At 41.1% G+C, this 15,239-nt stretch overlaps 1 protein-coding gene across 3 annotated transcripts in view; it reads right to left on the bottom strand.

Annotated features, from left to right (window-relative positions):
- Positions 1-15,239, bottom strand: part of LOC102302509 (retinal-specific phospholipid-transporting ATPase ABCA4) — a 31,447-nt gene that overhangs the window by 12,626 nt on the left and 3,582 nt on the right. For all 3 annotated transcript variants that reach the window (XM_042213614.1, XM_042213615.1, XM_042213616.1), the window contains 17 exons: positions 14,696-14,823; positions 13,984-14,181; positions 12,105-12,194; positions 10,363-10,597; positions 9,224-9,363; positions 6,890-7,006; positions 6,414-6,611; positions 4,297-4,502; positions 4,040-4,216; positions 3,602-3,824; positions 2,620-2,841; positions 2,155-2,359; positions 1,982-2,059; positions 1,616-1,828; positions 502-679; positions 276-407; positions 13-152 (listed from right to left, as the gene is read on the bottom strand). In XM_042213614.1, coding sequence (XP_042069548.1) covers positions 13-152; positions 276-407; positions 502-679; positions 1,616-1,828; positions 1,982-2,059; positions 2,155-2,359; positions 2,620-2,841; positions 3,602-3,824; positions 4,040-4,216; positions 4,297-4,502; positions 6,414-6,611; positions 6,890-7,006; positions 9,224-9,363; positions 10,363-10,597; positions 12,105-12,194; positions 13,984-14,181; positions 14,696-14,823 — 2,880 coding nt within the window. The remainder of the gene's footprint in view (positions 1-12; positions 153-275; positions 408-501; positions 680-1,615; positions 1,829-1,981; positions 2,060-2,154; positions 2,360-2,619; positions 2,842-3,601; positions 3,825-4,039; positions 4,217-4,296; positions 4,503-6,413; positions 6,612-6,889; positions 7,007-9,223; positions 9,364-10,362; positions 10,598-12,104; positions 12,195-13,983; positions 14,182-14,695; positions 14,824-15,239) is intronic.

The raw sequence follows: 15,239 nt of genomic DNA, 5'->3' as shown, positions 1-15,239 counted from the left end.
TTCCAAACACACCTGAAAGGTTCTGGGTCAGTACATCTCTCTTGTGAGGAAGACCCAGATCCTCCAGCATGTTCTCCACCTCCTCCTCAGCCTCTGCTATTGGACGGCCTTTCAGCAGAGAGTAGAACAGGATGTGCTCTGCCACAGTCATACTGATAAAGAGCAAGAGAAAGACAAGGAAACAGTGATCCAGCTATACAGTACGGTGCTATCTGTTTGCTCATGTAACATGTCCAAAAACTACTTCTGTTATTAATATGTGAGGAAGTACATACTACTGAAAAAGGACATTGTGTTGAGGACACATTCCCAGAGACTGTCGGATAGTGTCCATGTCTGTGCGGATGTCTTTCCCATAAATGGTGGCTGTCCCTGAGGTGGGAGGATACATACCAGTCAAGACAGACCTAGGAGAGACAGGAGAGAAGAAAACAGATATTAGTATATTTGCTTTAGACTATAGATATACATCGATGGGCATCTATGTACTGTTTGGCATACATAGTGGTGGTCTTTCCAGCTCCATTGTGCCCCAGAAGGGCAGTAATCTGGCTCTCATAGAAACTGATGGAGAGGCCATCCACAGCCGGTCTGAAGCAACTACCGAACATCTTGACCAGGTCCTTGATGCAGACACCCTTTACTAGATCATCTGGCTCTGCCTCGAAGTAAGGCTGCTCTGTGGACACCAAAGACACATTTCATCTCTTTAATTTGTCTGGATATGGAGTTAATAATGCAAGACAAATGAAAACTACTGAATTCCACAAAACAGAGTGACAGAATATATGTTTTTCAGTAAATTTAAAAAAATTTAATATTTCCCAAATGAAAGCAGGAAGGAACATATGAGCTCAGCCAACTGGAATGCCATACAGTGCAAAGGAAACGTTTCCATCACTTATTAACTAAGCATAAACCTGAAGGGTTAGCTGTGTACGTTCACAAATGTCAGCAAGTGCAAACACATGCAAGGACACTGAGTTCCCACACAGGTAATGTTGACAGTGATAAATGGAAAATGAGGGGCAAAGTGAATGCAATGAAAGAGAGCCCTAATCCTGCACTGAAATCAGCTGTTTGCCTGGAGAAACATTACATAAGTCCAAGTTATAAAATATATAATTAACTGTACTGGCAAAAATGCACCCTATGGGAGGAAGCTAGTTCAGTCACGTATGAAAACACAGACATGTATGTTGATTTATCAAGTTATTATCATGTATCATATCACTGTATACAGTGATAAAAACCATATCAATATGAATAATAGTGACACTGAAGATGGTACTGGATTGATACTAGCGTAACAGGATTGTGTTCAGTAGCCTTGTGAATGGTGTTGAATAAATTATGTTTTCTTGGAAGTGAAAAACACACCTGTAATGTAAACAACAAACATACAGCAGATTTTGATCATCCTGATACCCTTTGTAGGTTATAAAGTGCGTTTCATTCAGATTGATTCATGTGTTTAGAGGGAACAGACTTGTATACATATGCTACGATCATTATAGTAAGATGTGTTCTTTAAATTGAGAAAGTAGCAGACAGTTAAATGTAGAAGCGTGTTGTATTTTTATACACTGTGGTAAAGCTGCTCCATCCGTTATACCGTCTTTCTCCTGGTTCTTCTCGGGCTTGTTCTCCTTCCCCAGCCTCTCACGCTGGTCGTGATGCTCACAGGAAGGTGGATCCTCTTTACCCTTGGTTTTCTCTGGACTATTCTCCTGATCATGGATTCCATCTTCTTCTTTTGTTTGCTCTCCTTGCTCTTTGTTTGCAAGATTATCAAAGCCTTTTTTATCCAACTCCATTCTGGTGTTGCCTTTGGGAAATGAGATTTAAATTAGTTTGTTGCTAGATGACAAAAACAATATATTAGATTTATGACTGTTTCTTATCTGACTGCAATACCCACTCTCAAACAAATTAACCCTCCCACGAAAAAGCATCTGGAAATGTATAATAGCAAACGTACCTGAAGCTGGAGCCACAGTGTTGAGCCAATAACAGGGCAGAAAGGGAAAGTAAAATGGACGGCCAATTCCATACTGTCCTATGATGAAAATAAATCGTATTAAATAAATGAACACAATTATTTATAATGAAATAGCTGTAATAAGACCCTTCAATATTCTCCTACACACTAACCAGGGAATACATTGTCCAGGTACCACGCCAGAACCCCATACAGGACTGTGTCCAGGCCCATCATGCAGATGGAAGTGAGGAAGGAGAACTCATCCCCCTCCAGGGGGCTTGTCTGGATGTTATCCCACTGAAGACCCAGACCCTGCTCCTCATACCTTGACAAATACTCTGTCCCAAACCCAAATGCCACTTGAGATAGTAGACTCTGAGAAAGGAATCAGTGCTAAGATTATCTTTGCTTGACATTTAAAGCAAGTCTATCAAACCATCTGTAGTCTCATGTGTTATTCCTATTGTCTGTTCCTAAGTCTGCATCAGGGTTAAAAGTAAGGAAACAGAAGTAGCTGTGGTTGGTACACATACTGTGTGTAAGTATTAATGATTCGAATAAGCTAATCCTGTTCTATAACTAAAACTAAACAACAGTCATTATTAGTAAGCATGCTTTCAACTTGAGACACCCACCACCAGGAGCTTCATGTCTTTGGTGATGCGGTCTTGCCAGGCGAAGCAGAAAATGTGCGGAAGGTAAAGGGTGAAGTAGATGATACCACAGCAAGCAGCTGCCAAGTTTGCCTGGTTGAAGAAGACGCTGAGAAGGAAGCACTGCATGATGGTGGCCGTGGTGAAGGTGAGCAGAAACAGGAAGAGGATGACCGGGTTGCTGTAGTTCAGCACCCTGCCTCCCTGTAGTTAAGGCAAAAAAGTGCATGGGTGATGTTTAGCTGCTCAGTGTGCTTGTACACTGGAAGAAAAATGGTCTTTAAAATAAATATTTGATGGCTTGGGTAAGTGAAAGACTCATTTCTTTCCCCCAAACCAAATTTACTGGGTTTTAAGTCATTGTGGAGCTTTTGAAAATTTTGAGAATATAAGATAAGAAGATCTAGTAAATAATCACCACAAAAACAAGAAATACTTGTGAATTTTCACACATAATTTGGAAGTTTTAATATTTATTTTTTGTTTTTTTACACAATACTCCCACTAGATGTCACAACAGCCCATTTTACAATAATGTGCCTGCTGAGTAACTTGCTGTCTACATGAGAGAAGTTGTGGCTTAGAAGTGTTAATTATTCACCGGCACATTACTGCAAAGACACTGACATAATTCCCATGATATCACAGTATTCACAGTTATTTCATTAATGATTTATGGGGTCAGTGAGAAACTATTATCCATTTATTATTTCAAGGTAAAACACTTGTAATGATTCACAGTGTAAGTCGTGATTTACTGGTGCGTTATATAACAGATGCAATGACTTAATCACACGTACCGCCTCTGGTAAAATGCCAGATTGCGGTGCAAAACTAAATGGTTAAATTGTAACTTCATGCAAATAAGGAGAGAGGTGTTGGTAATCAGATTTGCTTGGATGAGTTGAATAAAAGCCCAGACACAAAAGGAGCTCCTAGAAAAAGCTAGGCTCTTTTTTCTCACCATGATGATGGCCGTAAGAAGAGCTGTGCTAGTGCCCATCACAATAAAGCTGTCAATAAACCAGGTGGACCAAATGACACCGTTGGTGACCCCTACGGCCTTAAGGGTCTCCTTCAACCGCAGTTCCTTCTCCAGAACAATGCTCTTTGCAATCATGGACACAGAGTAGACCCAGGCCAGAACCATGAAGATGGGGAAACAGCGATTGAGAGTCAGCATGAAGCTTTAAAGGAAGACAAAGAGGGCAAAAGTGATGAAGGAGAAATGTGCAGTGATTGTTGCATACATCTCACAAGTTGTCAGCTTTCCTGCCAAGACAGATCAGTTTTGACACATGGACAGATAATTTATTGCTATACCTTGAAAGTAAAAGCTATGATCTGCAATGACTGTTAAATGTAATTATTTGCATTCTTTAATTATAATAATTCCACTAACAGATCATCCACGTAACAAGGGTAGGGCATCTGCTGTAGGTAAACACCCAGCGGCCGCTCCTTTCCTGTCTGTGTCTTGATGATGGCATGCTCTATTATGTCCTGCAGGTAAGCGAAGCCACCCCAAACGTAACGGAGGTCATCCATAGGATCAGCTCTGGGGCCTGGATCCCAGTACCTGAGGAATACACGCATATTTAGCTCCTATGTGTTTACTGTGCGACACTAAATAAAAATTAAGTAGAATTTCATCCTAACCTGTCTTTGACCTTATTGGTGCGTTCCACTGCATCAATATCCATACGGATCTTGAACTTAACATGAGGCGGGGGATTAGTAGTCCAGGAGTACATATTTACAAAGACGAGGCCTGCCCAGAACTTTCTGTCCTCCAGCATTCCTAACGCCCGATACGTAACGGTATCCTCATCAGGCAGAGCCACAAATTTATCCAGAATCACACACTGGGAGCGAGAGAGGGAACAGAAGAGAAACAGTCATCAATTTAAAAACTCAAAATAAGTTTCCTAACAGGTCGTGCCGTCAATGCTTGAGTTTACCAGAGGAGTCAATGAACATTTATCAAAAATTCGGTTCAGTTCAAATTTATTTATATAGCACCAAATCACAAGAACAGTTGCCTTAAGGCGCTTTACATTGAAAGGTAAAGATACCAACAATCAGACGACACCCTATGAGCAAGCATTTGGCGACAGTGGGAAGGAAAAACTCCCTTTTAACAGGAAGAAACCTCCACCAGAGATTAATAATGATGATTAAATGCAAAATGGTGTATAAACACTTTGTGTTTAATCCTAACCTGTCTTTATGGTCAATAAGGTTTGGAACCTCGACAAGTTAAATCAAATGAACATTTACCAAATGAATAAAAACGTACAGGATAAACTTTTAACTGGTGTAAAAGTCTTCAGTAAACGTTATAAGAAGACAAAAGGGGGAAAAAATGACTGAAAATCATGACTGTCTTTACAAAAATGAAAATTTTAATCTGCAGGTGGTGCTAGAGAAAAGTACATTACCAGAGTCGTCTTGAATTCAATCAGTTTGGAGAACTATGAATATCAAAACTTCATTTGTGGCTGCTCCATAGTGACAGACAAATACTGCCATTACTCAAACCAAACCTAACAGAATAGCTCGAATGTTAAAGACAACAGAGGCTAGTGAGTCACAAAGACATGTGTGTATCTTCACACATGTGCAGTGGCATTGCAGTGGTTGTCTCTTCAATGAAAACCGTGTCTGATACAGCGATTCACTGTAAGTGAATGCAAATAGGGAGAGCCTGGTTTCAAAAGGGATCCCGCCACAGCAAAAATATTTACCTCTTTGTGTGCAAACACACATATGCATCCACGTATATTCATCTACAGTATGCATTTATAAACCCATTATCCAGAACACGTACTGAAAACTACTCCATATCCAAAAGGCCTCCCCTTCATTTAATCAAGCATCCAACTAACAACACTGCAGCCCAACTGGGTGGTGAGATCTGAATGCGTGCCACCAACCTGACTCAGCCAGTCATCAAGCTCACGTTCATTGTTGCCTTTTTATAAAGGATGGTGGACAGAGTGACAGCTGTATCTAATCGGCCTCAATCGTTCCCACTCTTGCTGTCACACAGAAGTGCTGTAAGCTTCAACTTGGACAAAAACACAGAGCACCAACGATCTACCCAACCATGCCCCCAGATACCCCGGTGTCACCCCCAAGTGTGATAGGCCTCTCATCCTGCTCAGCCTGTACAGGGAAATGGGTAACTTTGTTTCAAACACATTGGCCCACTCATAGTGGAGGGCACTCACAAGAGATGGTCTGTGATGCTTTTCTTTTATTTTACCCTCCCTCTCAATCAGCAGTAAACAAAAGAGACTTGACAGCCAGTTTGCTGCTCTGGCTCAGGCCCACCTGGGTGGATTTCCATGTCTTTGGACAGGGGGACAAATTACAGTTCCCAGAGACACTATCTAAATGTTTAGATCATGTCAAGGGTTGCATTGAGCACGTAGCGGTTAGGTAACCAGGGCACTGAAATCAGCGGGTGACAGGACCTGTGAATAATTGGATTAAGTCATGAAAAAGCCTGTCACCTTTTCAGGTGAAGTGAAAATTGCACAACAATCTGCACTCTTACTGTCAAAGTCAGACAGGTGAAAAGGTTAAAAAAAAAACTCTGCAAAAATTATTCTGACACTTTGGATTCATCTAGAAACGCCAAGCTCCCTTTGACAAGTCAGTATAATTCCACACACTGATACACACTTCACAAAAACAGAAGACTGGTACTGGAGAGGCGACCGCAGGAAGAAAATGCTAAATCCCCCAAGAAAAAAGCAACAGCCACTCACATCCCCATACTGGTTAAGCATCCGAATCACCCGGTCTGTAAGGTTGAAGATGTCCCGCCAGTCAAAATCAGGCACGTCATCTGGGCGTTCCTCTGGGGGGCCGCTGTGCAGGAAGTTGAGGATGTGTTTGGAGGAGAAAGGCGCCATCTCCAGACTCCGGTCGATGAAATCCATCACAGAAGGATTACGGATGGTGTCCTGAAATGAAAGGAAGAAGGGTCATCACACTTACTTAACTATTTTTTCCCCACTAACAGAAGCAAGAACCAGTAGGAACACGATAATCCTGCCAAGACAAGAACAAAGCATGCAATAATGTTACTGTTATCTAACGTTATTAGACTGATAGGTACTAGATTGTTGAAGACAGGTCACTTTATTAGGACATTAATATTTTGTTAATCTACTCTGTGGTTATCTTTTGATGTTAAATGAGCCTCAATCACTGACACCTTTTCATTCACCCAGTACCCTACCCGGATCATCTTGACTTGGACTCCATCTTGGAAGAAAGCCCAGATCTGAGGAGCAACTTCTTCCCAGGCCTTCCCCATAGTCCTCAGCCTCTCCAGCTCCTCAAAGGTAGTGTTAGCCTACGGGAGACATGCAAATGTGCATGTCAGTAGTTGGAAAGCGTTAGCCAAAGCGAGGCAAATCTATTCAAACTGTTCCCCATATCTTAATGGAAAAACAATCAGTAACATAGGAACAGGTACAAACACAACCACAGTTCAAATAATATACAGAAGAAATGAACAAGTTCATTAAATCTGCACGTGTGTACACAACATTCAGACATTCAAACACACACTCTGTCACAGATCTCCTAATCTCCCGCTACATACCATTCCCACATTAAACTCCCTGTGAAAACAGGATCAGCAAAGACAACACACACATTCTCACACAAAGAATTCCTGTCGGCCTGTATAGATAACCGGCAACTGTGCAACAAATATTTACCACACGCTTATCGTTAAAACCCTGAATGTGCGTATGGGTACGCTACAGTGTTTTATGTGGCACACACCCAAGGCTGGCTACTTCAGCATTCAGCCGTGTGCAGTGGGGGATGAAAGCACTCAAGAGTACACCCAATTAAACGCCTTCCCCTTGTGTGTGTCTGATTTTGGGTGACAATGGGGACAATGGAGCTGGGGTGACAATGGAGGCTGTTGGTGACAACTGGCTGAATGCATTCAGCCTGCCCAGTGAATCCCAGTCAGGTTCCCACAAGTGAGTGCTTCCTCAGCCCATGAGGCAGTTTGAAAACAGCAGGCAAAAGGGGAGAACAAGGGAGCTAGGGGGGGTTACTTAGTTCCATAATTTTATCAAAGGAAGCAATCAAAGTATCTTTCGAGTAGCTGACGTGCAACTTTGAATATGAATATCTATACAGACACAGCAGCACATATGATGCATCTAATGTAAGAGACACTGTAAAGATAAAAGTGGATGTTGATTGTGCCCTCACAGAATAAATACGCCTCTATCTATGCTTTCCAGTAAAAAGAAGGCTCTGAAGTATGTGACTTTGCACTTTAAGATAAATTCTTACAGTGTAACAAATGAAAAATAAGCACGGTAACAGCAGGATACAGTACAGACAAGACCTAAGTGGCTTACATAAAACAAGGGCAGTCACATAAAGCGTGATAACATATGTTTAAGCGCATGGTTCTTCGCTTTCTTATGAAACACACTGATGCATGACAGGAGCTGAGAGCATGACAACAAAGAGCCTATAGAGGCTATGTTTTCAGTCTTGTAAAGTAATGGATTAACCCCTTGCTCATTACATTCCTAGACCAATCAAGTTCGCAATCTGAGAGAAGAGGAAAACAAAGAGGTCATTAAAGGTTGGGAAGGGGGAAACGCACGTTTTTGTGTGTCTCTTTTGTGTCCGATCACACATCCTTAAGGAGACACTTTGTTGCTTACACAACAGTTAAAAAGGCCACGGCGCCATTAGACTGCGCCGTGGTTTCACCATAGCCGATCAGCTTGTGCTCTTGCATTGCGATCAAACCATCCATGACCGCTACCAACCCACCCCCGCCCCTCAAAGGCCTTTGACCAACACGTATCTACATCTAGACACAAAAGGTTGGACATGACTTGATGAAAGCTGATCCCCTTTTGAAGGAAAATGCATTGTTCACTACAGTGGACGCTGCTCCAAAAGACAAACAAAGACATGGAGGTTACTGAGTAAAACAAATCATCTAAAGGGGGTTATCTGTGATACAAGAAATGTTACATTTTTTTCATTTTTCAGTTTTTTAGATGTTTTAACTATGTCTCTTTACTTGGTTCAATCCTGTTAACTACCAAGTTATTTCGAGTATTCACTGTTAAAATGTACAAAATGTGCAATAAATCCCTCACGTATTAGTATCAGAGTTGGAATCTACCAGGCATTAAATACATCAAGCTACGCTTTAACTTGCTGACTGTATGGCACCTGTGTTATGTGAATCAATACAACATACCTGCTATAGTTGAAATCTCTGAAGCACATGTGGCTGAATTATAATAAAATATCTCAACTGTTGCTGCCAAAGTCCTCCTATCAGCCATCCTATAAAACACCTCCAAGCACTTATTTGGGCAATTATTTTGAACTGCTCAAATAGGTGCATTTATTAGCCAAACATACTTTACTTTGAATAGATATAAAGCTGGATATAAAAACTGAATAAAAACACACAGAATCACCAGTCAGAGCTCATTAAAAACAATTTAAAAGCTGTTTTTATTCATGGTTTGACACCATGAGCTTCACCTGTCATCTCCTAAATGCCGCTTACATTTTGTATGATCTTTCTGACAGCTGGAGAGTCAGGGGCATAGAGGATCCGTCCCATCAGCATGGGCTTCACAGAGTTCCACACAATCCTGGTGGCAGGGTTGGACTCCAGTTCTTTCATCAGGTCATTGCAGAAAGGAGCTGAAGGGAAAGATTATTTGTTATGTAAAAGCTGTTGCAATATAGGTCAAGCTAGGCACTTAAACAGAACCCTATCAAAGATGCCATGGCACAAAGAATTATTTGGAAACCAATTACAGAGTGCATAATTATTTTTATGCTCATCTAAATGTGTTGCATAGGTTGGGCAGGGTGGAGATCAAGTTAAAATTTGCTGATAAAGATGAGAGCAGCCAGTTTTTCAGTCATTCAGCCATGCATCAATCCATCCATTGTTTTAGCCCATTATCCAGCTGACAATGGGCAATCCACATGCAGAGACTGTGAAAGTAAAGAAATGCTGCTGCAACTTCCTCCACTTCCAAACTGCATAAAGCAGGAACACGACTGACAGCTGAAAACTCCAGCAACACTGGCTTTAACTTTATAGTTAACTGGATTATGGATAACTGGATTAACTTTATAGTAGGTGATGATCTAACAAAAAAGCCTCTTATCATGGTCAACACATTGCTGGAGTTCTTCCTTCCACAGCATGAAGAGAAAAAAGTATTGGGAGACCATGTGCTAAATCCACAGAAGATCTGAGCCCAGTTCTCCAAGAAACTTCCATATTTGTATATGGCTTTTAAGAGAATTTGCAAATCAGCAAAGTGGGTTAAAATCAGAACTCTTATACAAAACTAGAGGGTTTGCAAACTAAAGGTTACTCCAAAAAAGAACGGCAGCAGTCTCAAGAACAGTACTTTTAGTTTGGTCTGTCATACAAGGTAATACAGATGTATATGTATACGGGCAGGGATAGCTCAATAGGTAGAGTAGCTGGAAGGTCGTGGGTTCGACTCTACTGAACGGCTACCCTGAGGTACCCCTGAGCAAGGTACCGTCCCTACACACTGCTCCCCGGGCGCTGCATTGGTGGCTGCCCACTGCTTCACTGGGTGAATGGGTTAAATGCAGAGGAGCAATTTCCCTACGGGGACTAACACATATATACACACATACACATGGTGTACTCACTGGTGCTGTTATCATATGTGTAACGGTCCTGTGCCCACCCAGTGCCGATACCCAGGAAGGCTTTGTAGTTATTGTCTTCATACCAGTTAAAGGAGGTGACTCGGGAGAAAGCCCCCTCAGTGTACCCGCATACAAGGCTGGAGGCGGCAGCCATCACTTCCCTGAAAGACAGATTTTTCTGGAAGAGAGGAGTCACGACCTGGATGAGCTCCCTGAAGCTACTCTTCTGGAACAACTGCAGAGAGATAAGAAGAATCATTCAAGCTTCAACAAACAAAAAAAGAAGATGAAAACTGTTTTAGATATAATCTAGCAGTTATCTAATGATAAAGATATGTTCAGCAGAAATCTATAAATAGGCTGGTGTAAATGTGTTTTTTACACATCCAGTTTCTGTCATAGCTGTAAACAGTATGCACCTGATGGGAAAAAGTATACACCTTCAGGTGTTTTCAGCTCCATTGCCAGAGTGTATACAATCAGGCACTAGCCATGCAGTCTGCCTTTACAAACATTTGTTAAAGCCCTTCTTCCCTCCTAGATATTCCATGATCAGCTGTAAACAGTAAATGGAAGTGCATAAAAGTGGCCAGATGTTCCAAACCTCATCTCGCACTACTATCATCACAAAAACTGTGTGCCAGCAGCTTCCTGGCTGAGCAGCTCCTGTAGGTGTAATGTGTACTTTTGTCCATATATTTTATCCTCTTATTACAGGGTCAGCACAGCCACTAAAACACTGCATTAAAAATATCCTCGAGATTCTGTGTAACCCGGCTGCAATCTTCTACATCTTCCATATTAACTTGTTAAACGTTTTAGTGTCTGAGATATTAAATTACTTAAAACTGACATGTGCAATATTATAAAAAAAAGATTTTTACAGATCTTAATACATACAATAAATATAAAAAGAGAAAGGGGGCTCTGTTATATCAAGCTACCCTCTACAGAGCACTAAATATCCCGTATCCTTTACACATGATTAGCATACGTATCAACATTAGTCAGTTATGATATATCTAAATAACAGCTGGCAGGTGCATAACTCAACAATTATTGGAACTTTTGACAAATATTTAATGTCTAATTTTAAAAAAGAAAGAATGAGTTTATTTTAATGCCTTCCACTTGGATCATACGCTCTCTATAGTCCTGAGAGAGACAAGTGTCTCGCCAACAGGATGCCAGACTGTCAGTTTCAATGAATGTCCCATGGAAACATCCACAACAAACAAAACAGTATTTCCACATACAGACATAAATGGTAGTTTGTGAGCACGCCTAATTCTAACTTTAAGTCACACTCGTACCATAAATTTGGCTCTTTGGCAATCACTAAGCTGAGGCCTGCTAAGGTATGAAAAAATTGTTTTTCCAATGACAGCAATTAAAATAAGTGAAAAATCATGTTCATAGACTAACACATTCATTCATTACCAGGGTTTTTTAATCTATGCCGATTGGAGACTTTTACCTGTCCTTGCAGCCTAGGTCTTTTTTGCTATGTTTGGGGGGCGTTTTTCCAGTGAACGGACCCATAATGATGATCTATCTGCTTTTGCTGTTTTTGGGGGGCTAAAATGCCATGTTCTGAATTTAGCCTTCCTTATACGCACTAGATAATATCCCCCTACTGTCTGTTTGCGTAAAAAGCCAAGCCAGAGGAAGCAACTGTTTCCTGACAACTAAAAATAGCAGGCGGTGAACTTTTGAATTGAGCTGCTGGAGCCGGGGCTTACCTCTTTCAGTTTGTCCGAGGCAGAGGAGACAACCCGGACCCAGAAGTGAATGTCGATGCCTTTTGAGTGATTGTCCAGTACAAGAGGAAGCTAATGAGAAATACAAATGAATGAACATTTTCTGCTTTTGCATTCATACAAAAGCTGTAAACTTCCAGTATTGTACTTCTCAAAATGAACACATTTCCCATAAAGCCACTGTCTTATGAGGACATGGTGATATTATGTGATGCAAACAGAATTTTGAAAACCATCTGTAAAACCCTTCTCTTATGTTCATCTGAGTACTACCTTCTACCAAGGATCTTGCTGGTTTGCCGAGAGAGCTTCCAGAAAGTTCACAACACAATAGGCTAAAGGTTCAGGAAGCAGAAGAAGGCCAAGACACAGAATCACCAGTGGAAACATCCTTCCGCTTTGACATATGTTCCTATCTCAGTGCACGCGGACACTAAATGGGAGGATGTGTGATTTGAGTGAAATTCGTTTCCAAAGCCGGGCAGTAATATTTTAAGCTATTCCTGTGCCTGAAGTCAAACTACACAACAAACAATGGAGGATACGGTTAAAAATAATGGTATTAAGAGTGGACAGAGTGGCAAGAACACAGGGATTGAGGCTTAAAAGAATTAGCGGACAGACAGGTTCATACAGTTAAGATCACTTGGCCCAGTCCCATATTCCTGCACCTGGATGAATATAAGGCAGAGGGTGTCCATTGTTTTCAGCTGCTTTTTTATGGTTTGTGTTTACTCTCACTCTTACTTGCATTGCTTTCTAAAGAAAGCACTGTCTCTAACCTAAGCTAATCAAAGGAAGAGGCTAAGTCTGTCTCGCTGGCCAAAGCTTGCTCCTTTACAAACTGTTTGTATCACTACTGCCTACTTAAAGCATGTTGATAGACACTTCATTTTTATGAGGTAATTACAGCTCATCAAATACATAAGGAAAAATTAAAGCCATCTTTCACCACACAAAGTAGTGTATTTGACATTGTACATTCCTGGGGAACGACACCTTGTTTGCTTTGCTTTTTGCATTTCCCAGAGAATTTTTGTTTTGCCCCACCCCATGAGTCATAGCTCTAATAAAAATACTAACATCTGTTTATCCTTTGCATCTCCTGACTTTGAACAGGAGGTATGTCAGGAGACAATAGGCGTGTGTCAGCTTGTTGGGTTTTGATCTGGAGGACAAACTATGAATGCAGTGCAATCAGAGTCTAAAACACAAAACGTGCTAAAGCATGATGGGACATACTGAGCTGAAGGTGGATAATCATGCATCATGGTAAACATGACGGTACCTCTTACTGTTTTTCTCTTGTTGTTTTTACAATATACTAGAAACTCGTGGTACAATCTAGTCATGTTACTTGATTACTTCATTTACTTCATATTTTACTCAAGTGTGTTTTTGTTGGTTGCCAACTACATGTATGTAAGAATTAGAAACACAGCAGTTTATGATACTGTTTGATAACTGTTTTTGAAATCATATCCTGGCAAATCCTACACTGCCCTTTGCCAGCTTGACCTCAAGTCGCTTAGCCAGCACATGGCTGACTTACCCAATGAAGATCCAAATGAATTTTTAAACATGGCAAGATCCCAAACTGGATGTATCCAAATACAGCTCTATACGGCCTATTCATGAACCAACCAGATCACTGCCAAATTGTGGTATTAAGTGTATCCATTCAGTGCACAATAGATAGTTTAGTCAAGGGTATAAAGATGTAATTGCAGACTGAGTGCTCCCAGTTTAACTGAGCCAGAATGAAATTTAAATTGTGCAACTATTTTTTAAAATGTAAGCCAGTGATCCTTGGTGATTTCCATGTCAGCTCTCTAAAATCAAGAACAAAACCAACACTCACCAGCCGGAAAAGTTTGAAAAAGTCGACATTGGCGTAGAATTTGTCCTCAATGATCTGTAGTCGCTGTGGAGTGAGGATGCACATGGCGTTGCGAACTGCGTAGAGTCCTCGACGGCTGGGGAAAATGAGGAATCGTTCGAGCAAGTTGAGGCTGCACGCAATGTCTTTTAAATGCAAGTCCGGGACTCCAAAAGCAAACTGGAAAAAAGCAGATTTATGCGGATTCAGATGACATCAGCAAAAACAGAAGTAATCTGATGTGTATGTCACTGCGCCGTGACGTCTTTTGTCTGTTAGCTTTTATTCTATGTCTTGAATTAAACATCTGTATATTGTCGTGATGCATGCTTAATCACCCAGGTAACCAAGTCTTGTTCATCTGGACATCCAAGTGGCATCTTTCCCCAGCTTTATAAACAGTACATTTGCATGATGACTGAAACTGGTAACTACTGACTAACAATGGGCCGTGGTCAATTTCATGATGGTTAATTTGCAGTTGTCATGACCACTGATCGCCTGTATATTTCCCTTGTTTTTCTTCCTTTACTGTGTCATATTACCATTTGTGTTGCATACTGTACTCCACCAGAATCCTTGCCTTGGTGGTATGAAGCAATATCAGTGTCTTGACTTCTTAATGGTAAAATGTCACACTGTGTACCCTTGGCTGTGTGCGTGTGTTTATGCATGTGTGTGAGCACCCGCGTACCTGTTCAGGCCTGATTTGGGCATTAACTAGATGATACACTACAGACTCGGTCAGAGGAATGTCTCTGAGGAGGAATGACGTCAGAGTCTCGTCATCCTTCAGGATAGTCTCCACTTTTACCCCTCGACCTGTAGACAAACAGAGGCAGTTGGTGTAATGGAAAAATCATAAGAACGGTTTCATGTCTTTAACTGTCTTTAACCTTTCACAGTGAATGACTGTCATGGCTAGATAGATAACTGTTCGCTGTTTGATATGGAACTGGATAAACTGGGCAAGTTGGAAAAAGCTTAGTTTCATAGTAACACATATTGGGCAAGTTGTGACAAATGTGTTTCATTAAATGACACAATTTCCAGTAGCCTGTCTGTGCATGAATGAAGGCTGCATTGCCAGGCAAAGTGCTGTTTTGGCTTTTATCCAGGCTGTGCCCCTGATGAACCTGGTTTGAGATAAACACAAATTAAACAAACAAAGCTGAAACGTGTGTGTGTGTGTGTGTGTGTGTGTGTGTGTGTGTGTGTGTGTGTGTGTGTGTGTGTGT

Source organism: Haplochromis burtoni, unplaced genomic scaffold (assembly GCF_018398535.1).
Source record: "Haplochromis burtoni strain Fernald_Lab_line unplaced genomic scaffold, NCSU_Asbu1 Contig_460, whole genome shotgun sequence".
Lineage (NCBI taxonomy): Eukaryota > Metazoa > Chordata > Actinopteri > Cichliformes > Cichlidae > Haplochromis > Haplochromis burtoni.
The sequence above is the reverse complement of the archived record's forward strand: the minus strand, read 5'-3'. Positions and strand labels throughout refer to the sequence as shown.